The sequence below is a fragment of the Paroedura picta genome, chromosome 6, assembly GCF_049243985.1.
Source record: "Paroedura picta isolate Pp20150507F chromosome 6, Ppicta_v3.0, whole genome shotgun sequence".
Taxonomy (NCBI): domain Eukaryota; kingdom Metazoa; phylum Chordata; class Lepidosauria; order Squamata; family Gekkonidae; genus Paroedura; species Paroedura picta.
In genome coordinates this window covers 44,633,389-44,659,494 of record NC_135374.1, presented here as the reverse complement: position 1 = coordinate 44,659,494, position 26,106 = coordinate 44,633,389, and the positions used below count along the sequence as shown (strand labels likewise).

General features: G+C 43.5%; 1 protein-coding gene across 3 annotated transcripts in view; it reads left to right on the top strand.

Moving 5' to 3' along the window:
- The window catches only part of CADM2 (cell adhesion molecule 2), a 522,633-nt gene that overhangs the window by 237,009 nt on the left and 259,518 nt on the right, over positions 1–26,106 (top strand). For 2 of the 3 annotated variants that reach the window (XM_077342354.1, XM_077342353.1), the window contains one exon: positions 2,915–2,941. The exons of the other annotated variant lie outside the window; for it this stretch is intronic. In XM_077342354.1, coding sequence (XP_077198469.1) covers positions 2,915–2,941 — 27 coding nt within the window. The remainder of the gene's footprint in view (positions 1–2,914; positions 2,942–26,106) is intronic. 3 annotated transcript variants of the gene reach the window in all.

The window sequence follows — 26,106 nt, the reverse complement described above, 5'->3', positions numbered from 1 at the left end:
CTAGTTTTACAAATACAGTTTTCATATTCAGGACATTGGAAATGGTGTTTCCCTTTCTTTAGTCATTTGAAATAAAGCTATCCAGAGCCTATCATCACCTAGTACTTGTTTCAGGTCTGATGTTTTCTACACACAAAGCAGATGCTGTCCTACTAATTATCCCATTTAGGGAAAAGCACAATAGATATTTTTACTGGCCAACAAGTATCCAGAGCTGGAGTTATACATGTAGAACTTGTTCCACCTGTACTTTCTGATCAGGCATGCGCGCAAAGAAAAAAAATCCAGACTGCTTCGGCTTTGGGAGACTCAATAACTGTCCGCCTTGGAGATTTCCAAAGCTTTGGAGATCTTTGAAGCACTTTGGAACCCATTAAAGTCAATGGCACAATTGATTATAATGGGGATTTTCAAGTCCCTGCCAAACATGCATCCCTATAGGCTAACTTCCCCCTCACACCTACCTTGCTTTTCTTTGCAGCAAGCAAGCTATGCAAACTGCAGGATCTATTATGAAGATATGTTGGCTCCCCATCTTCTCCACTTATTTAATGAGACTATGGAGAGTTCTCCTTTGCCTCCATCATGACTGAATTTGTATTAATTCTGAAATCAAGTAAATTTCTACTATAAAGGGAATCTTATCGCCCAGTTTTATTGATGAATACAGATTATGAAATGTCCGTTAATATTTTTAGCTCCTAGAGTGAGGTATGTATCTTAACATAAACAAATCCAGATCAGTGTGGTTTTATCCCAAAACAATACATTGCAGATGCAGTTAGGAGGGTTGTAGGCTCACTGTTCTAGCCTGCTGTAGTTAAAATACTAGGAAGGTTCATTGTAGGGCCCCCTCCCCACCCTGGTGCCACAGGCCCTGCGGGGAAAAGTGCAGGGTCCTTGGCCCTCCCCCTGGGGGTAAGCCCTGTCCCCTGCCCTCCTCCCAGGCCCTGGGCCGGGTTCACGGCAGGGAAAGGAGGCGAGAGGTGGCAGCACTGCAGCATTTCCCACAGCAGCGGGTTAAGGTGGGTTGTGGAGGTGGCGTCAGTGGTCCACAGGGTGGGGGAGAGCCCCCCTGTGGTCCCAACCCCCAGGCTCATGTAGTTTGTGACCTACCTTTCCACCGTGGGTGGGGCGGCTCGTCGGGTTGCATGCTATTGGTGGCCGGGCGCAGGGTGGCCATATGGCCGGCCGGCCCGAGGGCCCTTGTGTGCGACAGCGGCACAGTAGGGTAGGCTGAGAGTCCACCTATGTGCCTCGTTTGCAGACATCGGCGTAATGGCTGCTGTCGGCCGATGGAAGACCTGGTTGGGGGGGTGGGGGGGTTGGGAGTCACAAAGCACCTCCCGACTCGTCAGTCTGAGGTCAAGGGGCCAATCGTTTCCCCCCCCCCATCCTGGACAGCGCCCTCCCCATCCCTTACTGTTTTATTTATACCGCTCCCGCAGAGCAGTTACAGATTCCTGGACATAAATACTGTTCCTTACAGGACTGGGTCATGTGCATTGCATTAGTAATTGAAAGCTTATGGTTTTATACATATTTAATTTGTCATTAGTAGTTGTAGTGTCCCTGGATTTTCAATATGTTGTGACATTATTATGTTGTGACATTATTTTCCTAATATTTATACTAGCCTGTGTTTTATAGTATCACCATGATAGCATGAAGAAATACACAAGCTGGACCACTGTTCATTGCCCATATTAGCATCAAGTTCTGTCCAAATTAGAAAATATAGTTAAAAATCCATAGTGCATTTGATTATCATTCTTTGGGCATTTATGCGCATGAAATGTCTGTTGACCTTTCCATGAACAAATACTTAATTTTTCCAGAAAGTTTCTGATAAATAGATACATTGTATAACTTTAGGATCAGAAACTATGTCAGTGCCCTGATGTATGAAAACTGAGAAAGCAGGAACTATTATTAAATAATATATTCTGTTTTGAACTTTTGTAAATTAGTCATTTAATCATACTGTTTTGTGGAATAAAATGCTGTAACATGATAAAAGGTAAAGGTAAAGGTATCCCCTGTGCAATCACCAAATCATGTCTGACCCTTGGGGTGACACCCTCTAGTGTTTTCACGGCAGACTCAATACGGGGTGGTTTGCCAGTGCCTTCCCCAGTCATTACCGTTTACCCCCCAGCAAGCTGGGTACTCATTTTACCGACCTCGGAAGGATGGAAGGCTGAGTCAACCTTGAGCTGGCTGCTGGGATTGAACTCCCAGCCTCATGGTCAGAGCTTCAGACAGCATGTCTGCTGCCTTACCACACTGCGCCACAAGAGGCTCTTGTAACGTGATACAATAGAGTAATATAAATGTCTACCTAAATAAACCTAAATGTTCCTGTTCAAAAACTCACTGCTGTATATAAACTTCTATATCTACTTATGACTTTTATATCTATTTACTAAAGTTTTGCTTAATGTTTTTTCCCCTTAATAAACCAAATTCAGACGGAAATAAAAACTTGTCAGAACAGATGTGTAGTATGCAGTTATATGCAGTTAATTCTGTTCAAGATGGAACTAGTCCTGTAGGCATGATAGTTCTTGGATTTTGCAGATTGTGTTGCAAGTGTTATTTATTGATACTTGTAAATGGTTTTTCTCTTCATTGTGACAAACATCTCTGCTCTTCAAGTGCTTCCCCAAAACTATGTTGTACACAAGCAGTTAAAAACAAACAGACAAGCAAAGCAAAGTAAAACAGAAGTTGTGGGACTTGGCATATTATAGATCAGGAAAATCAATTTGGCTGATATAGACTGCTCAGACATTTGAATTTGGCTTCTTGTTATTTTAGAAACAATAGTAAAACTTTCTCTGAATTAACATCAGAGCGTCTGCCTAATTTATATTTGTTCTCTTCCCCATTGCAATCTTTTCCTTGGTCCCAGTGGCTGCTACAAAGAGCAAAGCTAAAGGTGAGTTTCCACTTTAATTCTTGATGATTTACACTGCATGGTTTTGCAGTAGTCATCCTACTGTAATTGCAATTAATTATGCAAATTATATATATTTGCATGCTGTGGTTGCAAAACTTAATGCCTGGAGTCCCCCCTCCCAAAACATCTGGTACTGTGTGATTTAGTTATTTACTATGTCTAAAGAGAGAGAGAGAGAGAGAGAGAGAGAGAGATTCCATCTCAAAATATAATACCTTCTTGTGTTCAAAGAAGATTGCTGCCAAGTTAGAATAATTAGATTGCAAAAAGAGACCCACATCATGGTATCTATCTTATTTGTATTATCTTATAGTTTCTGAGTAGTTTAGATTTTAGCATCAATCAAACAGGGTTGCACTATTTGCTGAATGCTTATTTTTTATTCAAATAAATTTGAGAATCTGCATAAAAATGACATAGTACATAATGATGGAGAAATGAAAGCCAGTACCAATGTAAAAAAAAAAATGAGAAGCATGAACCTAACATGGAAACAATGCCAAATGCCATAATTCCTGGAATAAAATGAGTGACCTATTGTAATCACTTGTGCTGAATCTCTGCCACAAAGAGCACATACAACAGCCTTGAAGTGAAAGGGGTGGGAAAGTTGATACAAAAATAGGTGACAGATAAAAGAGAAACAGGGACTGTGTAAGACAGGTAATATGTGCATGCTAATGAGATGGCCTGTATGAAGAAGGAACAGAGTGATATTTTAACATAGTCAGCTGATTAGGAACTCCATATATGGTTGTGCGCATTAGAATTTACAGGATAATCCACTGTATACAGCTATCTAGTATTTACATTTACATTACGTTATAATCTTTCACTTCCAAGATGAAATTGGAATGAAAAATCATGTGTTTTTTTTAAGGAAAACATTATAGAATCTTAGTGGAATGTGTAGCGTCAACGCCTGCATATCATAGGGAAATCAGGATATCTTTGGATATTTAAATCTGTTGATTGGAACTGTGAATAGGCAAAACAGATCTTTCTTCAAACCTAAAAAGGGTCCCAGGTTTGCCGAAAAAATACACTGGATGGATTTTAGCTTTAAGCAACCAGTTTTTTCAGTGGTAGTTGCTAGGCAACTACAGTATTCCTGGCTTCACTTTCTGTGTGTAAAAAGGCAGGGGAAAGAGACAGGGTTCTATTTGGCCTTTGAAAGGAAAAATAAATTTGGGCCAAGCCTGACTAGGGTTGCTATCTCCAGGCTGGAAAATTCCTGAAAATTTGGGGTTAGAGTCTGAGGGGGGGGGGAGAGTCCTCAGCTCAATATAATGCCATAGAGCAGGGCATCTGGCTCTCCAGGTGTCCATGGACTATGATTACCATGAGCCCCTCCCAGCATGAAGAGTCAATACTCTAAAGCAGCTATTTTCTCTAGGGGACAGGTCTCTGTCATTTAGAGTTCAGTTGGGATTCTGGATATTTTCAGGTCCGTACAGGAGGCTGGCAACCCTACGCCTGGAAGGAACCTTTAGATGATTTCATACCACCTTAACTTGCATGTCTGAACTTGGCCTGACTGCTTGCAACTTTTCAACAGCAACCACCCTATGAAAGTTAGTGTAGTGTAGTCGTTATAGTCAGAGTTGGTTCCATGAGACCCGGTTCAAATTCCCATCTTGCTATAGAAGCTCACTGGTCAATTTAGTCCCTACCATCTACAATGAATGCAATTTCCATTTTGATTTGGGGCAATTTAAATATTTCTTCTGCGACAAGCATGATTGATCCGGAGTGACCATACCTTTCCCCCACGATATCCTGGAGTTGATATAACCCTCGATATTTGAAAAATCGACATGAGTAAGTGTGCAGCTATCTTCTTTCCCCAAAATAACTTGCTGCCAACCCTCCAATACTGTAGAAAAGACCTGATGGCCCAGGGTGTCACTTCAAAGGCTTCCTTGTTCCCAGTTTGCAAGGGGAAGCCTTAACTTCTCTCATCAGAAGCTCCAGAACCCCTAACTTATCTCGGCAGAGATTTTCCTCTTGGATTTATTCCCCCTCCTCTGCTGTCTCCAATCCTCTCCCCCCTCAAGAAAAGAAAGAGGCTCCTTCTGCACTTATTTTCCCCCTTCTGAGCTTCCCTAATCACGTGCAGAATACTTTTCTGTTTCAAGGGGAGTGGGGTAAAGGGAGACCCAAGTTCAAATTGATCTGAATTCAGCAGGATCCACAACGGAATAAACCAAGTAAATGCAGAATCAGCCCAGGTTGCAGCACTACAGATTTATTCCACCAGGGATCCAGTGGAAAATGTTGTTGATGTTACTGCAGATCAGGTGGAGTGACCTGTATTGTCCTTTGGAAGTTCCAGATCTTGCACATATATGTCTTTCTAATATATAGCTTGAGAATTTTAAGTATAAGCTGTGAGCTGTGAAATAAAGTCATAAAATCCTTTAGAGCAGTGGTCCCCAACCTTTTTTAGGCTGGGGACCGGCAGGGCATCGGGCCGCGCCCGCGGGGACCGCACCCGCCGGGCCACGCCCACGCTTTGGGCCGCGACCGCGACCGCTGATCGGGCCGCGCCCGCGGGCCATGCCCGCGGATCGGGCCGCGCGGGCGCGGCCTGCACGGGTGCGGCCAGCCCTGATTCCCTCTCCCCGCCCTCCCGCAGTAAGAAGCTTCCCGGGCCGCAAGCTTGCGGCCTGGGAAGTTTTTTACTGCGCGGGGGGGCGGGGAGAGGGAGCCGCGGCCCCGCGCCATGGCCTTTGCGGCCCGGCGCCGGGCCGCGGCCCGCAGGTTCGGGACCACTGCTTTAGAGTAATCTGTGCCATCCTTTTTAAGTTGACATATAAAGCCCTGCACATGTCTAGTTTGTGCCAAGCTCCCCCTTTGGTAAAACATAGTGTCGGACAATTGTAACCCAACACGAGTCGGTTCCGGGGGAATGGCAGAAAATAAATTCAATAATTATAATAATAATAATAATAATAATAATAATGAAGGTCAGTAGTATCAACTCTTGGTTAATATGATAAGAGAAAAAATACCTTTGGCATGAAAGAATAATCTCACCTACCACTGGGACGTTATAAAATACATACAATTCCTTCATGGCCAGAAAAATCCCTAATTCTGAAACCCTTTTTGCAAAAGTCATCTCCACAAGAAAAAAATAATGGAACCATTCAGCAGGTTGTATGTTAGCTTTTGATAATCTGAAAGATTTGCTCAAGGCCTGTAACCCTTTAGAAACGTTATCAGTGGCCAACTTGTACTTAATGGTCAGGAGTGGGGTGAACCCATCTGTTTGGCATCTTCACTTGCTCAGAGACCCAAAAACTTATATTCCAGAAGGGAGTTATGATTGTCAAGAGGAAGGAAAAAGGATAGAAAATTCCTAGAAAATTGGGGGCAGGGGAAGATAGGGTTTGAGGAGGGGAGGGACCTCAGAGGCATATAATAACATAAATGTCGCTCCCCAAATCATCAGTTTCCTCCAGGGGAACTAAGATCACTTCCAAGTATTTGCTGAAGATTACCCAGAATTAGAACTGTTTTACAGGTGACAGAAATCAGTTCCCTTTAAGAAAATGTCTTCTGTGGATGGAAGGCTTTATGGTATTATATACACTACTGATGCTGAAGTTACTACCCACCCCCAACGTTGCCCTGCCAAGGCTCCAACCCCAAATCTCCAGGGATTTCACTATCTGGCAATGCTAAGAAGAATATTTGTTTTTTCTACCCAGCTTTTCACTGCCTAAAGGAGTCTCAAAGCTTCTTACAATCACTATATGTTGGGGGAAGGTCTAGGTAGGTGGGGTGGAGAGAGAGCTCTGACTAGACTGCTGGGTGGAACAGTGCTATCAGGGCCAAGGTCACCTAGCTGGCTGCATGCGGAAGAGCGGAAAATCAAACCCAGTTTGCCAGATTAGAAGCCTACTCATATGCTGTAATTTTTATGTCCTGCTTTCGATATTTTAGAGCCTCTCGTGGCGCAGAGTGGTAAGGCAGCAGACATGCAGTCTGAAAGCTCTGCCCATGAGGCTGGGAGTTCAATCCCAGCAGCCGGCTCAAGGTTGACTCAGCCTTCCATCCTTCCAAGGTCGGTAAAATGAGTACCTAGCTTGCTGGGAGGTAAACAGTAATGACTGGGGAAGGCACTGGCAAACCACCCTGTATTGAGTCTGCCATGAAAACACTGGAGGGCGTCACCCCGAGGGTCAGACATGACCTGGTGCTTGCACAGGGGATACCTTTACCTTTACCTTCAATATTTTAATGGGGTTTTATTGGGGTTTTTATCCATGGACTATTTGGAATCCACCACGAACCAGTACCTGGAGTGGTGGGAAATAATTATCGGGGCTGCTGTGGTACATCGACTACTCTCCCCTGGGCTTCTTCTTGAACACCGTTGACCTCCTTCTCCTCCACCCCCCCTTTTTTAAGGAAGGGGGGTAGGAAGGGGATTTTATTATTGTGCCGCAATGCTGTGATATTTTTAAGTCTTTTAATGGGAGTTTTAATGGGGTTTTAAGACACTGTAACCCACCACGAGCCACTTGGGAGTGGCGGGAAATAAAGAAGAAGAAGAAGAAGAAGAAGAAGAAGAAGAAGAAGAAGAGTTGGTTCTTATATGCCGCTTTTCCCTACCCGAAGGAGGCTCAAAGCGGCTTACAGTCGCCTTCCCATTCCTCTCCCCACAACAGAAACCCTGTGGGGTGGGTGAGGCTGAGAGAGCCCTGATATCACTGCTCGGTCAGAACAGTTTTATCAGTGCCGTGGCGAGCCCAAGGTCACCCAGCTGGCTGCATGTGGGGGAGCGCAGAATCGAACCTGGCATGCCAGATTAGAAGTCTGCACTCCTAACCACTACACCAAACTGGCTCTCCAATCCCAATCTTAACCACTACACCAAACTGGCTCTCTAAATCGAAATAATAATAATAATAATAATAATAATAATAATAATAATAATAATAATAATAATAATAATAATAATCTAATTATAATAAAAAAGAATAATAACTCGATGTAGTTAACTCTGAGGTAAAGTCAGTACATGCACAGCCTTTACTTCTTATGTTTCAGGGTAATGAAAGTTTCTTAAGATTTTCACGACATAAATCTTAATGTTGAGATTGTTCCCATGTTTCCCAAAACACTTCAGTACACTTTCTTTGAGCATTCTTTAACTCTTTTGGTTTCCAGAAAACTGGTACATTTCCCCCCTCCTTGCCCCCGTATCCAATCCCTTTCCCTTGAAACATCAGTTAAAAATGACAACTGACTCTTCTGGATTCTAATCACACCAAACCTCGGATCACTTTACTTTTCAGAGATCACCTGGCTTGACTGGGTAGGGAAATTCTCTCATTAGATTATCTATTCATTTAATTCATCCTGGCCAACTTTCCCCCATTTTCCTGTCTGTGTTAAACTGTTCTAAGTCTGGGTTGAATTCAAAATAAATTATCCTCCTCAGTATTCAGCTCTAAAGTCCTTCTGGGCTCAGTGGATGTTAACCAATCAGATATCTTGGAACAGCCTGGCTCTCTGGCCCTGTAAATAATTAACACTTCACAGTCCTTTACCTGTTTGTATCGCACTTCTAAGCTTTTAAGAGTACAGTCGGTCACCCAGTCATTTATTATAGTACCATAATTTAAATTATGGTGATTGAAATGACTAACCTAAAACACCAGCTGAAAAACAACAACATCCAATACAAAACTACAAAAAACCAACATCCAACATTAGCCACACACACACACACCCGGTCCCCCTGGACAGAGCTATCATTGGGGTGGGAGTTCACTCGATGAACTGCCATCGCATGAGGAGGGGCCTCTGATCTGACTGCCCTGGACTCAGCCAAAGACCTGGCAGAAGAGTGCCATCTTGCAGGACCTGCAGAACTATGATAGTTCTGCCAGGGCTCTCAGCTCTCCAGGGAGCTCATTCTACCAGGTTGGGGAAATAATATGGTTCCTCAGTGGGAACTAAAGAAGGAAGCACTGAAAGATGAGGATATAGAGGTTGCCTGGAAGAGGGAAAGAAGATATAGTACAAAGAGGGGATAAGGGGCGAATGAGGTGCTCCCTGAATATCTTCACTGGTAGTCAGCATGCATTAAAAAAAAATTCTACATGAAAAAACCCCAGGGAAACATTTTTTGGAGGTAGGGGAGGGGAATCTGGGCATGGATAATAGTATTTGATCCAATGTGAGCCAGTGACAATCATACTAAATCTATTGTATCAACAGGATATGTCATCTAGCATAAACATGTCCAAAATAAAATAATAGTACATTGAAGAATAATTTGTACTTATCATCTACAGAAGAAAAAATGATTGAACTTTTAAACTAAGCATAATACTTAAACATAATTCTTTGGCTGGCTCAAATATTTTCTACTCTCTGTGTGAAAGAGAGAGCCTGGCACAATCCAATTTACTCCCAGTGATTCTGACTGATGGTGTATATACTTCATGATTTCATATTGATGTCTACACTCTATCTATTTATACAGCCTCCCATTGGGTTGCATTGTGCTTTTTGTATTGCCACTGAGTCTATTATAAGTTTAACACCTTTTCATTTGGCAGATATCCTTTCTTTTCATGTATTTTCTCTAATCATTATTATTATTTCTACATGCATCCATTCACCATTCAGCAGGTTGTATGCCAGAGGATACACTGACTGATTGTACTCATTTTCAATTTAGATATCTTTCTTTTCCACTATACTCATCATTTTTATAAAGATACAAACTTTGCTTTTTAGTAATATCTTCCAGCTGTTTTTTTATAAATATAATAATAATAAAGCCACTGATACCCCACTGACCTCTTTAAACTTGAAAAGGTTATTTTGCCTGCTGTGCTTTTTATTCTCACCACACTGGCAGTTTTAACCTACTGGGTCACTTTTTATCCTCCCAGCTAAAAAAAATATTAAAATTAATCACATTGTCACTACCAAAATAAACAGTATTGTTGCTTGCTTTAAACTTAAAGACACATTGGTTGACTCAGTATTTTTATGGTGATAATTCTGTGAAATTAGTTTCTTACCCAGATTTCTTGAGTTCCTGGAAGTGTTTTCTGAATGGATGGGAATTATTTTTCCCCCCAGAAAAGCCAATGATGGGCCTGGAGGGGTTGGAAAGAGGAGGGGCCCAGGTAGGCATGTACACAGCTATGTTTCCCAACTATATCATGCACTATCACACCACTTCTGGGGTTTCTCAAAGCCTGAACAGTGTTTCAGGGGGTTCTCAAAAGTTAAACAGTTGAGAAAGTCTGACCTCACTATATCATATCATCTATATATTATTAGCGATGTGTGACTGTGATCTGCAGATAGTTAAATCTGAAGATTGAGACCACAAAGACTAAGGAGATTGTTCTGCAAACTTGGGAGACTCTCCAGATGTGCAAAAAAAACATCCCTTCGTACAATTTAAAGATAGTTGCATTGTCTTCATATGCAGAGACAATGCTCTTTGGGTGGTACAGTTGGGCACCACAGCAGAATAGGATGATAGCTGCTGCTAAGTTTTGGCAACAGCTGATACTAGCAGTTGCTGTAGGCCTGGTGGTGAAGGCCTGGCACCCACTGCAGCCCCGGCCACAGGAGAGGATGCTGGAAGCCACTGCACACCCTGGCACTGTGGCAGACATGGACACAGACAACCACTATGGGCCTGGGTGTTAACATGGCTGAAGCCCAGGATGGACAGGTTACAAAGCAGACAGCTACTTTGGGCCCAAAGTAGCTTGCACTTTCGAGGATCCAACATGCAAATAAACATTTTTCCAAAATGGGCCCAATCAATTAGGAAGTTGTAATCATTTATTTAAATGTCACTCTATCACTCCCCACTCAAATAATTGCAATCTTCTTGTGTAGTGGTAAGAGTTAAAGCCATAAGGATCAAACAAAATTTGGCATTCAGTTGACCAAATCTGCGAATAAAGACAGATTTCCAAAAACATAGAAAAACAGAATCATAGAGGCGTAAGGATGCTTTAAGGTTATCTAGTCCAACCCCCTGCACAATGCAGAAACTCACAACTACATCTTTTTAAGAACAATAACTCACCACTCAGAGTCCCCCACTAACAAATTATTCCAGATATTGTTTAAACCATTTCCTTCTCATATCTATTTTCAGTATTCATTCTCAATCTGCATTAAAGTTAATTATTACTTCAACAAATTCTAAAAGGCCAACCTTATCTTAGGTAGCTGAAGAATTTTAATTTATACCTATTGAGGTCTTTTAGGGCAGTGGTCCGCAAGCTTCCGCTTGCTGCGGACCGCTGCAGCATAGTCGGCAGAGAAGGCGGCCCGGGGGCAAACGCGCGTGTGCAGCAGTGCGTTTGCGCCGCCGCCATGCCGGCGGCCGCAGCTTCCCCTCCTGGCCCCTCCGGGCCGCGAGCAAATCGGCCGCTAAAGCTAAAGCGGCCGATTAGCTTGCGGCTCGGGCAAGCTTCTCTTCCCTCCCCTCCCGAAGTGAGAAGCTTGCCGGGCTGCAAGCTAATCGGCCGCTTTGGCGGCCGATTTGCTTGTGGCCTGGCGAGCTTCTCGCTTTGGGGGGGGAGGGAAGAAGGAGCCGTGGCCCGGCGCCGAGGCCTTCACGGCCCGGCGCCGGGCCGCAGCCCGCAGGTTGGGGACCACTGCTTTAGGGAAAAAGCAGATTGTTGGGCCAAAGAACAAAATACATTTTAGAAGATTTGTCAATAATAAGATTTGTCATAATTGGTAACTGGTACCTTCCATTAGGTGGAACCTGGAAATCCTTTATGAACATTTATTTATTTGTTTGTTTGTTTGTTTGGATTTTTATACCGCCCATTCTTTACAGCTCTGAGTGGTTTACATGGAACATTATGAATTTTTACATGGAACATTATAATAATTTAATCTATCACATACAGTTTCAATATATCATCATAACAACCAAGTAACAATTTATAACACAACATAAATAACAACAACACTGGGAAGATCAAATCTGTTCAGTTATGGAAGGGCTTCTGAGGGGGGCCCAACAGATGTTCTCAGTCAGTCGGCCTCAAGCAAATGCCTGGTGGAAGAGATCCCTTTTGTAGCCCCTGCGGAACTGTGGAAGTTCAGGCAGGGCTCTGATATCTTCAGGGAGCTCATTCTACCAGGTGAGGGCCAGGAGCGAAAAGGCTCTGGGCCACTTTGGGGCCAGGGATCTGCAGCCAGTTGAAAGTGGTGGAGCGCAAGGCTCTTTGGGGGGTATAGGCAGGGAGGTGGTCTCTCAAGAGCACCAGGCCCAAACCTCATATGGCCTTAAAGGTTGTCACCAAAACCTTAAGCTTAATCCGGAATACAACTGGGAGCCTTCCGAATTGTTGGAGCATTAGCTGGGTGCGGGATCTCCATGATGTTTTGGTAAGGATCCTGGCCACAGCATTCTGCACCAGTTGTAGTTTCTGGATCAAGGATAAGGGCAATCCTGTGTAGAGCGAGTTGCAGAAGTCTAGTCTAGAGGTGACCGTCACATGGATCACTGTGGCTAGGTGCTCTGGGTCCAGGTAGGGCGCTAGTAGCTTGGCTTGGCGGAGATGGTAAAATGCCAGCTGCACTACCTTTGTGACCTGGGCTTCCATTGTAAGAGAAGCATCCAGGATCACGCCTAGGTTCCTTGCGGAGTGCATTGCTGAAAGCTGCACACTGTCCAGGGTGGGCAGATGTGCTTCCTCCCTTCCTACCCAACTACTGGGCCTCCATCTTTGCAGGGTTGAGCTTCAGATGACTCTACTTGATCCATTTTGTCATTGCTTCCAGACATCTGGGTAAGGGTTCTGGGGGAGAGTCAGGGCAGTCATCCATCAGGAAGAAGAGCTGGGTGTCATCCGCATATTGGTGGCAACCCAGCCCAAACCTCCGCACCAGCTGAGCCAGAGGGTGCATAAAGATGTTGAATAAGATAGGAGAGATGACAGCTCCTTGAGGGACTCCACATGTGAGCTGGTGCCGGTTAGATATTCTCTCTCCTATCGCTGCCCTCTGTCCGCGACCCCGGAGGAAGGAAATCAGTCATTTAAGGGCTGTTCCCCATATCCCAGCATTTACTAGGCGGTGAGCTAGGAAGTCATGATTTGCTGTGTCAAATGCTGCTGACAGGTCTAATAGTATGAGGAGCGCTGACCCAGCTCGGTCTAGCTGGCTTCGGACATTGTCTGTCAGGGCAACTAGCGCTGTCTCTACCCCATGTCCAGGCTGGAAGCCTGACTGAAATGGGTCAAGGGCTGAAGTTTCTTCCAGGAATGTTGATATTTGGTCCGCAGCATCCAGAAATGCTAGTTGTGAAACGGGGCAATAGTTGTCAAGCTCCTGTGGAGCCAAAGATGGTTTTTTTAGCAACGGGCGTACCACTAGGGGGGCTCCTATTCTTATGTCTGTTGTTTTTAGGAGCCAAGATGGACATGGGTCTAGTGGGCAAGTGGTTGGCCTCGTTGCTGCTAGCATCCTGCCCACTTCATTTAGTGAGAGTCATCTGAAGTGACCCATTGTTCTCTCCAAAGACAGCCAAGGGCCTCTAGTTCACTTTCTGTGTCTAATGTTGGAAGAAGTTCAAGGCAAAGCTTCGAGATTTTGTCTGCGAAGTGACTCGCAAATGCCTCACAGCTAATATCCAATTGGCTATTATTTTGGCGCTCTTCACTGAGAGCAGTGAGAGATCGGACTATCCTGAATAATTGTGCTGGGCATGAGTGTGCAGATGTGATGCTAGTCGAGTAAAAGTTATGTTTCACTGACTTCACCGCCATCTCATAGGCTCTTAACTGCATTCTATAAGATGTTCTTGATTCTTCGTCGCGAGTCTTCCCCCAAACTCACTCTAGTCGTCTCAGTTCCCGTTTTTTCCTGCAGAGCTCCTCAGTATACCAGGGAGACCTCTTGAGCCCACAAGCAATAACAATAGAATGTTCAAATGCAAGGGAAATAAGAACCACTCACTTTCAAGATTCCCAGTCAAAGGTTCAAAGAGGCCTATATGCCAATTTCACATGCCTTTCACACACCTTTTTCAGCAAGCTTCTTCCTTCCACTTTGGCATATTAGCCTGGGTAAATTGCACACTTCAACAATTATTCAGTTACTATAACATAAGAGGCATACAATGAGGCCAAAGTTCCTTGTGTTCCCCCTCAGGAGATAATATGCATAGTGTTCTTCTAGGGTGCTTCTTCACACCTCTGCCACCCAGAAAGTAAACAAGGGGAAAACAAAACAACAACAAAACCATGGGTCATTGGGGTATGTGTATGGTAGCATTGCCATAAGACCTGTATATAGAGTACAAGACCTCATTCCATATGCAGAATTATTTCAAAGGGGAAGGAAATATAAAACAAAAGAAATCTTTCCCAAAGAGATCGTGGTAACAGGATTTATATATGGGCCCAAGATCCACTAATGAAGACACTGACAGTCAGTCCAAATGCTGGCTTCTGGGGTCAGTGTTAGGTGAAAGGGCCTTGAGCCTTGCTAGGTCAGTGTTGTGTGTGTGCGTGTCTGTGTGTGTGTGGTATTTGCGATTCCCTCCAAGTTTCATGGTCTTTCACTTGTCATACTAATAGTGAAGTTGACCAACTCTGAAGGATAATTAAATCTGGTTATTGGAGTTGTAAATTAAGAAGAAGAAGAGCTGGTTCTTATATGCTGCCTTTCTCTACCAGAAGGAGTCTCAAAGTGGCTTACAGTCACCTTCCCTCTCCTTTCCGCACAACAGACACCCTGTGAGGTGGGTGAGGCTGAGAGAGCCCTGATATTACTGCTTGGGCAGAACAGCTTTATCAGTGCTGTGGCGAACCCAATGTCACCCAGCTGGCTGCACGTGGGAGAGTGGGGAGTCTAACCTGGAATGCCAGATTAGAAGTCCACACTCCTAACCACTACACCAAGCTGGCTGACCAAGATAGATCATTCTACAAACCTGAAAACAGCCCCAGATCTTCATGAAAAAAATATGTTAACCCCACAAATGATAAACAGAGCTCTTGTATCTCTAAATTGTTGCTAAGCAACCACAACATTCCAGAGTGGGTTTCTGTGAATAAAAAGTCAGGGGAGAGGGTACAGTCCTTTCCAGACTTATTTTTGTCGTCTGAGGGAGGATTCATTGGGACCAAGCCTGATTAGGTTTGCCAGTTCCATATTGGAAAATTCCTGGAGATTTTGTGCTGGAATCTGAGGAGATGACTAGAACAGTGGCTGTTGGGTTAAATGTAGCGATTTGGTATGTCAAGCAAGGCTTTTTACAAATAGAAATACTTATTTTCAAAATATTTAAAAAAATCTGGATCTGAAATATTATAATATCTAATTTTAATATTTACCGTATATACTCGTGTATAAGCTGAGTTTTCAGCACAGTATTCACATTGAAATAGTCCTCCTCAGCTTATACGTGGGTATATACAGTAACTGAAATAACAGCCTGCCCAGCCAGGCAATCGTTACATTGCCTTTGCAAACTTCTTCCAAGTGAATCCTGCTCTGGCTGCTTGCAGGACAGCAATGATTTGACTGTCTTCACTTTTTTTTGCCTTCACTTTTTCCAAACTATTCTTTTGGTTTCTGCGGGTGGGGTGGCGTGGGTTTTGGGTGTGCTTTGAGATTAACTGTTTCTCCTAGTGTTTATTACTTCTTTTTTCTGAGAGGCAGCATTGTTTGCCTTTTCTTCTGGGGGTTGTGTTTCTTTTAAAAGTTGATTTGTACTGTTATTTCTTTCAGTTTTGAGTTTTACAGTTCTTTATTTCAGTATTTTGATCCGGGCGGGGCACTGCAGTTGTAATTAGAGTTGTCCATTCTCTCAGCTTGGTAGCTGTTGTACTCGTTGTAGCAGTTTGCCAACTTTGGGTACTGTTGTTCTGCTCTGGTATGCTGGCCTACTTCTGCAGAGCTAGTTTACTGTTTTTCTTTGAAATAAATATTCAAAAACATTTAACCTACTGGTGCCTCAATTAATGAAAATTTACCAGTAACTGCTGCATTTCCCAACCTCAGCTTATATGAGAGTCAATAAGTTTGCCCAGATTTTGTGGTAAAATTAGGTGCCTTGGCTTATATGTAGGTTGGCTTGTATGTGAGTATACACGGTATATAAAGGGATCAAATAAATTATCTGTGACATGTAGCTATAAATATAAAAGGGCTAAGCCCTCTTGGATGTAGCATGTCCAGACTCTAAGCTAATCAGGAAATGCACAGTGAAGCTGTGCACTACCTGAACGGCCCAACCCCACTACTGCTCTCCCCCAACAATCCCTGCCAGGAGCGTTCTGGTGAACTTGCTGCCATTGTGCTTCTGGCCACTGCGCCAACATTCGGGCTAGTGAGTGTGGGGGGAAGGCCTGGGCTAGGAAGCCGTTGGAGGACTTTCTGGCCCACCAGCAACTGCTGGGGGTGGGCTGGCGCCACTCCCACATGGTCCAGAGAGAGTGCCTGGGGGACTGTCTGCCGCCACCTCTCCCAGGCTCGCTGTGTGTGAGAATCCTCAGGCAGCCTGGGAGACTCCGTGCCAGCCCTTCCCCACTTTCTCATCTCTCTCTTTTTTACTGAATTATTATTTGTAATTCATCTTGAGTACCAGTGAGTCAGGCCATAAATACAATGTAAAATAAATAAACAATTTTGTAAAGTCATATGACTGAAGAAGACCATTTTTCCATTCTAAACTAGATAAGGGATAATTGTGAAACGCCTTGCTGTCTCCCTTGATCTCCTGATCTAGGTTTATGTTTATATAAATGCCTGCTAAAGGTGATGAAATGACTGCATGATTTTGTGAGTGCTATCTTAAAGAACCATACAACAGAGAAATGTTGTTTCAGGAATACAAGTTGGAATGTGCAAGATCTTGTGGGATCAGGATTGTAAGCCTCTTTGAGACTTCTCTTGGTAGAGAAAAATGGCATATAAGAACCAACTCTTCTTCTGAATCTAAAGGAAATACATCTTTGGGCTCTTTTCTGTACCATCCAGTTTCCCAATTCTACTTTGAAACTCAATTCCTAATCTCAGTTGAACATCAGCTGAGTAAATATTGCTAGGTAAAGGTAAAGGTATCCCCTGTGCAAGCACCAAGTCATGTCTGACCCTTGGGGTGACACCCTCCAGCATTTTCATGGCAGACTCAATACAGGGTGACCTTTCCAGTGCCTTCTCCAGTCATTACTGTTTTATCCCCCAGCAAGCTGGGTACTCATTTTACCAACCTCGGAATGATGGAAGGCTGAGTCAACCTTGAGCCGGCTATTGGGATTGAACTCCCAGCCTCATGAATAGACAACTTCAGACAGCATTTCTGCCACTTACCACTCTGCGCCACAAGAGGCTCTATCCTCTTTTGCTACACACATCTAAAATACATGTCCATATCTTGAACACCATCTTAGTTCCTCCTGAATAGCTTTTTGGAGTATCATTCTGTTATAGCTGTTGTTACACTCTGATTAAATAGCTTCACTGCTGCTAGATACAACTTGTGAATTAAGAAATGAAGTGAATTTCTAGTACAACTAACAGTAATAGACTGGATATACAACTAACCTATGAGGAAATGACTCACAAAGGGAAAAATTGTCAGCAGTGTTTGGGGTAATGAATGCTTGTGTCAGTCAGTTTATAGTTCAGTATGTTCAATTTGATTTTAAATTATTTTTTCAATTGTTAAATTATTTAAATTACATTGTACTTATTGTATAACAATATGATATATATATTATTATTATACTCAACCCCAATTGTTGATTAGGGTTTTATTGTTGTTTGTTTGTATCTGAAGGCATTAAGAGGGACATCAGTTAGGCTTGCCGGAATAATGCAATTACTTGATGAGCTGGTGAGGAAAGATGCAGCCTGGTGTATTTCTTATCTCTTGGGCTGGTTGCTCCTAATACATTCAGCAGCAGACAGGCTGATCTCCTGAACAGCAAACCAGCTTGGTTTAGTGGTTAATAGTGACGGCCTCTAATTTGAAGAGCCAGGTTTGATTTTCTACTTCTTCACTTGTCTCCAGTTGGTTGACCTTGGGTTAGTCACAGTCCTGTTAGAGCCGTTCTCACAGAGGCCACTGTGACATTTAAGCTGAGCTGTCACCTGGGCTTTCCACCTTATCCATTCCTGGTTATCTGAGGATTACCATTGTGTCTCTTCAGTGGGTTTCTCTTCAGTCCTGTTCTCTGAGATACATTTGGCATTTTTTGGATAGCCCCTTCTGCTATCAAAAAGTATTCTCAGCAACAGGAAAACAGAACAACAGTGCAGACAAACTGGATTGTTGATTGTTGGGTACTGATTGTTAAATTACACTGTTTGATACAGGTTTCACTATTAAATATGTTTATATTTTAATAAGGTGACCAGATTTTAACATTGGTAAAGTGGGACACCATTGACCGGGGAGGTTCTTGATTAAAAATTTGGTCTACATGTAGCAACAAAAAGTTTCATAGAACGCAAAAATAGTATTGTAATATATATATATATATATATATATATATATATATATATATATATTAATTTCAACATAAGTACAATTTGCCAGGTGCCCCCAGATGTCCCTCCAAATGTGGGACAATCTGGTCACCTTAATCAAGATGTTTATTGTACTGTATTGCTTTTTGAGAGTTACAATGTAAACCGCCCTAAGCCGAAAGGGAAGGTGGTATATAAATATAATAAATAAATAATAAATAAATAACGTATCAGCGAGCAAGGCTGTTAGTGCTGAGTGCACTGAATGACCATGCCACAATGGACCAATGTTATTGTGTTGTTCTCATCTTCCAGAAATCCTTGTAGTTTAGTGTAACATGCATGTCCCTCTTTGATGGTTTTCAACGCAAACTGAGTCATTTTGACAGTTCACATTTTGAACAGCAGAATTCAAGGGACTGAATCCCTGTTAAGAATATTTTGTAAGTATGCAAATTGTAACGGTAGAGAGGTTCTTCATTTTAAAATTCCTTGTTTTTCTTCAGCTTCCTGTTTCTTCAGTTTCCAGAAATGAAACTTCCTTTGCTTAAAATAATCAAAATATTTTATAGTTCTTCTCCTTTTTATATTCTTTTTAATCTCCTTTTTATTATGAAGAGAACTGATCTTTATCTTCATTTTATCCTATGTCATTACTCAAACTGCTTTTGTGGTCTTTTGAGACAGTCTTCCCTCTGTACTTGAGTAAATTGTATGTTCCATTTGTTGATCTTCTGTTGAAAAAGTGTGGGGGACTAAGTGTGTAAAACTACAATTGATGTGTTTTAAGAAAGGGACTTTTTTACAACTATTTAGGCACAAACAGTGAAGACATCTCTTCAATAGAAAATGGATACATGATCATCATATATAAGGGTTCATGGGAATGTTTAGGTTTTTTTTGGTTTTTAAAGAAGAATGAAAGTAGCAATTGGCCATAAACTGATAAGTCTATAAGTCTAGCATATTACTCTGGAATAATCATTCTCCTCCTGGGGTGAGGACATCTTGCTGAGTGAGATTCCACCGTCGGATCAAGGGAGGCAGGAACTTAACAGTTCTTCTTCCAGTCCCTAGGTGGTGCTCACCCGGCTCCCTCAGTTCGGTTTCTGAGAGGGAGAGCAGGGAGCTAGAGACCGGCATAGAGATTTTCCCAATTTGTTAAGCCAATTTGTTAGTCATTTGGTTTATCTGTCTTTTGTTTGTCTTAAGTGTTGCCTTGCTTCTCTCCGAAAACAAACAAACAAAAAAAAACTTTTTCCCTCACCTTCGTGTGCGTGTGTGTGGCCTGCTCTGGGACAAGCCGTTAAAGGCAAACTTCCCACAAGCTAGAAGGACAAGCTCTGCTCCGCTGCAATGGCTGACGACCTCCTGTCCGAAGGAGAGCTGGAGGCACCAATGGAGCCCACGGAGCAGGAGCCAAAAAAGCTGGAGGGCGCGCCAAAGGCCGTCCCCAAACCGGCCGACGAAGAGCCGGGCCGCCAAACCGCCAAATGACACAAGAAGACTGACACGCGGGAAAAGAGCAAGGAAAAGATGCGTGGTGGCCATTTTGAAGACGATCGGGCGGGTGGCTCCGCACATTCAAGCTGGCCCCCGCTTACTCGCGAGGAGACCTGGGGAGAGGAGGAGAGTGACGAAAGGCATTCAAGGAGTACAGTAAAGCCCAGTGGGCAACATTTATTGTCTAAAGAATTAATTGCTTGCATTTAAGAGGTGGTTCAGGCCCAACTAGATAGAAGAGAAAGGGAGTCTGTGGAAGGTAGAAATTACAGACAGGCCTCCCCTGATCCAGGGAGGGAGGATAATTTGGAGATGGGATCTCATAGTGCCTCCTGGCCCACCAAAGCAGCACGCAAAAGGCCACACTGGAGGCCTGGCAGGGAATCCTCTCCATCTACAGCAGACAATTACTCTGTGCAGGACGATGGGGAATATTTGTCAGATTAGGAGGTGATTGAAATTATGGAACCTGAAGTCTCAAAGAGGTTTTTTTAAACCTGAGGACTACCAAAACCTACTGTCAAAGTATTTGAATGCACTAGACTTGAAGTGGAAGCAAGGGATAGATGATCCAGCAGATCAGGACCCTAGAAGGCCTTATGGAAATAAATAGTACTTTCCTCCAGAAGAGGATGTACCTAGGAATTTTCCATTGCCAATATTCTTTGAGAAAAAATTCAGAGTGGAATGGTAGAAACCCATGGCTAACAGACAGCTACCAGGTTATGCAAAAAAGCTTTAGACTATGCCTGATTATGCAGAGGAGATCCTGAAAATTCCTGTTGTTGATGCTCCTGTTGTAGGACTACAGTCTTATGGTCTTCTCTCTGAGGATGCTCAGGGGTCAGTAAGAGACATTATGGATAGGAAAGCTGATTTTGCTCTGCGCAAAATGCACGAGACTCTTGCTATGTCATTAAGAGCTTCATCTATATCATCCATTGTGGCAAGAGCAACAATAATGTGGGTCAAGAAGTTGATTCAATTGTTGCCAGAACCTGATAAAAGAGTGGCGGAAGGAATGAATAGAGTATTAAAAGGGGCTTGTTCTTCAGCTGATGCTACACTGGATGCTTCCATCTTCAATGCCAGAGCCATGGCCACAGCAGTGGCAGCAAGGCGGACATTATGGCTAAGAGTGTGGCAAGTGGACACAAGAGTGAAGTCTATTGTCACTGCATATCCTTTCCACGGGGAAAAACTCTTCAGGGAGTCCCTGGAAAAAGGTTCTGGTGGAGACACGAGATAAAAAGCGTGTGATGCCCAGAACATTGCACAGAACAGACAGAAGCTTCAACCAGTCTTCAGGCAGTTCCGTTTGCCCCTACAATTCATACAACAAAGAAAGACAAGACAGAAGGTTTAACTGGTCTTCATCCAGACAAAACTTCAGAGGTGGTTACTTCAACAGGTCCCAAAGAGGAAATCCCTCCCAGAAGCAAGATAGGGAGGGAAAACCTCATAAGGCGTGACTCCATTGTTCCGGTGGGAGGTCGGCTAACCTTGTTTCTAGATCAGTGGGAAAGCAGTCAAACAGACAGCTGGTCACTGGAAATAGTGAAACAAGGTTATGCAATAGAATTCAGCAGTTTCCCACCAAATCGCTTTGTGCAGTCTCCTTACCCAAAAACAAAGATAAAGCTGGAAATAACTCAGTCAGCCATCCAGCACCTTTTGGACATTCGAGCGATAGAACCAGTTGCCAACAGGGGAGGAAAAAGCAGGTGTGTACTCGATTTTCTTCACGGTCCCCAAAGCCAACAGGGACTGGAGAGCAGTGTTAGACCTAAAGTACTTAAATCGCTTTATCAGACTCCGTCACTTCAGGATGGAAACTCTCAAGTCAATCTCGGAGGCACTTCAGAGAGGAGAATTCCTCACATCCATGGACCTGACGGAAGTGTACCTGCACGTGCCGATTCTAGAAGGTCACAAGAAGTTCTTCAGATTCTGTGTGGGCCCATGCCACTATCAGTACAGGTCGTTAACCTTTGGACTATCAACAGTGCCCAGAGTCTTCTCCAAATTGATAATAGCCCCAGTAGCCTTCCTCAGAAGTCATGGAATACACCTGCATCCGTATTTAGACGACCTGTTACTGAGAGCAGAGTCCCTCCAGCGGGTGCACGAACACACTAGGTTTGCAATGCAAATGCTTCAGGACTTCGGATTCCTAGTGAACTTTCAAAAGAGCTAACTGAAGCCTTCTCAATCTCTTCAACATCTAGGAGTCCGAATAGACACAGTGGCATTCAGCCCCTTCATGACGGAAAAGAAAATTCAAAAGACCAGAGAGTTGGCAAAGATGATAATCAAAGGAAGATCATCGTCCTTGATGATCCTGGCAAGCCTGTAGTGGGCATCCTGATCTCGAATTTATACACACTGGAATGGGGAAGGCTGCACTCCCGCCAGTTGCAGAGTCTACTACGGCCTCTTCAGCATGAAATATCCTTAAAAAGAGACAAAAAAGTAAAGGTTCCACCTGCAGTAAAGACCAGTCTGTCCTGGTGGACAAAGATAGACAACCTGTCAAAAGGAAAATTATTCGGCCCTCAACAGGAAAAGCAGGTATTCACAGACGCCAGCCTGAAGGGATGGGGGGCGATGGTAGAGGGGCAGTCAGCCCAAGGAAAATGGACCGCTGTGGATGCAATTGTTCCAATAAATGTTCTGGAAATGAAAGCGATGTTCAGGACCCTCCAGTTCTTTCATCATCGCCTACTGCACTCTCATGTGGTTGTGAGGATGGACAATGCTGCAACAAAAGCATACCTGAACAACCAGGGCGGGTCCAGATCCTCAGCTCTGCACAGGGAAGCGATGAAAACGCTGTGCTGGGCGGAAACAAATCTGCAGTCCATAAGAGCAGAATACATAAAAGGAAAAGAGAACATCTGTGCAGATTGGCTCAGCAGAAGGACTATATCACCAACAGAATGGCAACTAAAACCAGAACTGTTCAGGTGGATAACATCAAGGTTAGGTCAGCAAATATTGGACCTGTTTGCATCAGCGAGCAACAGTCAGCTTCCCAGGTTTTTCTCATGGTACTTCCACCCATCGGTGGAGGACATGGATGCACTGATGGCTCAGTGGCCAAGAGGTCTGCTGTATGCATTTCCACCCTTTCTGGTAATCACACGCCTACTCGCAAGGATACAGGAGATCGGAGCAGAAGTAATTCTGATAGCTCCCAAGATGGCCTCGACGGCCATGGTTCTCAACACTGATCAGATTGTCGGTACAGGAACCACTGCAGATACCAACACAACCAGATATGCTCCAACAAGGGCCCATTTGGCACCCAGATCCGGAATGGTTAAGACTGACCGCTTGGAGGTTGAGCAGGGCCAATTAAGCAGAGAAGGTTATAGTTTAGAAGTGATCAATACAATAATGGCTTCTAGAAGGCAATCAACAAACAGGCTGTACAATGCATCTTGGAAAGCGTTTGTACGATGGTGCAGGAGGAAGAAGGTAGACCACCTGTTTCTTAGACTACGGGATGTTCTTCAGTTTCTTCAGGATGGCTTGGCTCAAAAATTGAAGGTAGCCACATTACGACATCAGCTGGCAGCCTTGGTATCAGTTCTGCCAAACTTCAGAGGAAAACCAATTTCGAGGCATCCACACATAGTGTGCTTCCTGAGAGGAGCAGCTCAACTCCAGGGCCTGTCTTCCCATAGGTTTCCTCCTTGGAATTTGAATAGAGTGTTGACAGGAATGACACAACATCCCTTTGAACCTATAATGGAAAGTTCCATGAAGCATCTGAGGATGAAGATGGTATTTCTGGTAGCGATTACTTCGGCTAGAAGAATATCGGAGCTAGCAGCCCTCTTGGTCAGGAAAGAGGTATGTATTTTCCACAAAGACAAAGTAAGGATGGAACCAGCGTTCAAACCACAGATTCTGTCCACCTTCCATCACAACCAAGATTTAGTCCTGCCCTCTTTCTGTCCTAAACCGGTACATCCAAAAGAAGTAATGTGGCATTCTCTGGATGTGCGTTGTGCTTTGAAAGCTTACCTGGGTAGGACAGAAATCTTTAAAAGGCTGATTCTCTCTTTGTGTCACTGGCAGCCCCGAACAAGGGTTTGAAGATGTCCAGCAGAGCCATAGGAAGCTGCTGACGGGCAGCTATTGCAGAGGCATATCGAGTTCAGAAGATGTCTCCACCAGCTGGCATCACGGCTCAGTCTGTAAGGAGCACAGCAATGTCAGCGGCGCTGTTTAGCAGACCTTCAATTGATGAGATTTGCAGGGCTGCAACTTGGTCAAATGCCTCGACATTCATTTGACATTACAAAATAGATGCATACAGCTCAGCTGAAGTGGCCTTTGGACATAGAGTACTACAACATATAATCAACACAGATGACGATGGCCCACCCTAAGAATCTTACTGCTATGGGATGTCCCAGGAAGATGTCCTCACCCCAGGAGGAGAATGACCATTGAATACGTACTGAGAAGGGTCCTTCTCTCCTGGGGTATAAGAGGACATTTTGATCCCTCCCTTCCATCGTCAAGAAGGCAAAAAAGGTGGTCTGAATTCAATACAACAGGAAGTAGTGTCTCAGAGCAGACCTTACGGTATAGTGTGTCACCCATTTCGCTATTTATTATATGTTTATTCTTGGTTCTTCTTCATATGTTTTTAAGGTTCCTAGGTTGGGTAAAATTATTATAGTTATTATAGTTATTTGATCCTGGCAAGAGGATGGCTTTGGCAGTGGCCGAACTGAGGGAGCCCGGTGAGCGCCACTTAGGGACTGGAAGAAGAACTGTTAAGTTCCTGCCTCCCTTGATCCGATGGTGGAATCTCACCCAGCAAGATGTCCTCTTATACCCCAGGAGAGAAGGACCCTTCTCGGTATGTATTCAATGGTCATTCTGAACCAAGTTTACTAGTAACCCTAGGGTTACTCCAGAGCCCTGGAGAGGCCACTACTCCAGTTTGGGGAGGGGGTATATTAAAGTAACCCCGAAGGAGTCAGGAGGACAGAGTGGATTTCTGTTAATCTGTCTGGTCTGTGGTAGCCTTGTTGACTTCATACACAAGGGAAAGGGAATGGGAGGGAAGAACTGAATCTGCTGCACTCCCCCCATTGGCTCCTCCCATTTCTTCCTCTCAGAATTTCTTCTCAGAACACTGCCAGCAGAAAATGTCTGGAGGAAGGTTGTTGCTAGAAAAGAAATTCGGATAGTCTGCCTGGAAATCTATCAAAGTTACAAGTGAGCTCCAAATCACAGAGATAATTTCCTGTGAGGAGAATTGTTGCTTTGCATGGCAGGCTTAATGATAGCTGAGATTAATGCTTCCTTGCTTTGCTCAGCCAAGGTGTTGCACATACACAAATGTAACAAACTTCTTATTTAATAAGCATTTAATTTTATTAGTGTTACCATGCATAGTGTAAACATGTGACTTCTGGGGGAATAGCAGGAAGGTATGGCCTGGCCAGCTGGTATTACTTCAGGGTTATCTTGAAGCCTGCAAATATTTTCAGGTGTTACTCTACAGTCAAAAAGTTTAAAAAGGCTTTTCTATGTACTACTGCATATGGAGAATGTACTTAAAGAGGTTATGAAGTCATACTATGAGATCAGTTCTTACAAGTTTTTTGTGGCCATTTAGTGGATCTGTGTCTAGTCCACCTGGGAAAGATGGTTCTGATTCCTGGCTAGAACATGTAACAAAGATTGTACTCGAATGATTGTTCACTAATGGTGAAAAGAAGAAAAGAGTTGGAGGTTCCAGTAACCTATGATGTAACCTATGCTCTGAGAGTTAGCTGCCCAGATGTAATAGTTCTCTACTAACTAAAAATTCTGAGGACATACAAAGCACTTTTTAACAATTCAGAGAATATATTATGTTTAAAAGACTAAAACAGAATTCTGGGGGAAAGGTCTCTAATTTTACTCCTGGACAAGTTATTGAGGAAAGCTGGAAGATGTTTTGAAGCACCCAGAGTTAATGGCTGAACAATTTATCTAAGGAATATTATATTATAAAGTCATAGAGTTGAAAGGGAACTGCAGAGTAATCTAGTCCCACCCCATGCACAATGCAGGAATTCAAAACTACCTACCCACCCACGGTGACCCCAATTTCATGCCCAAGTGATCCC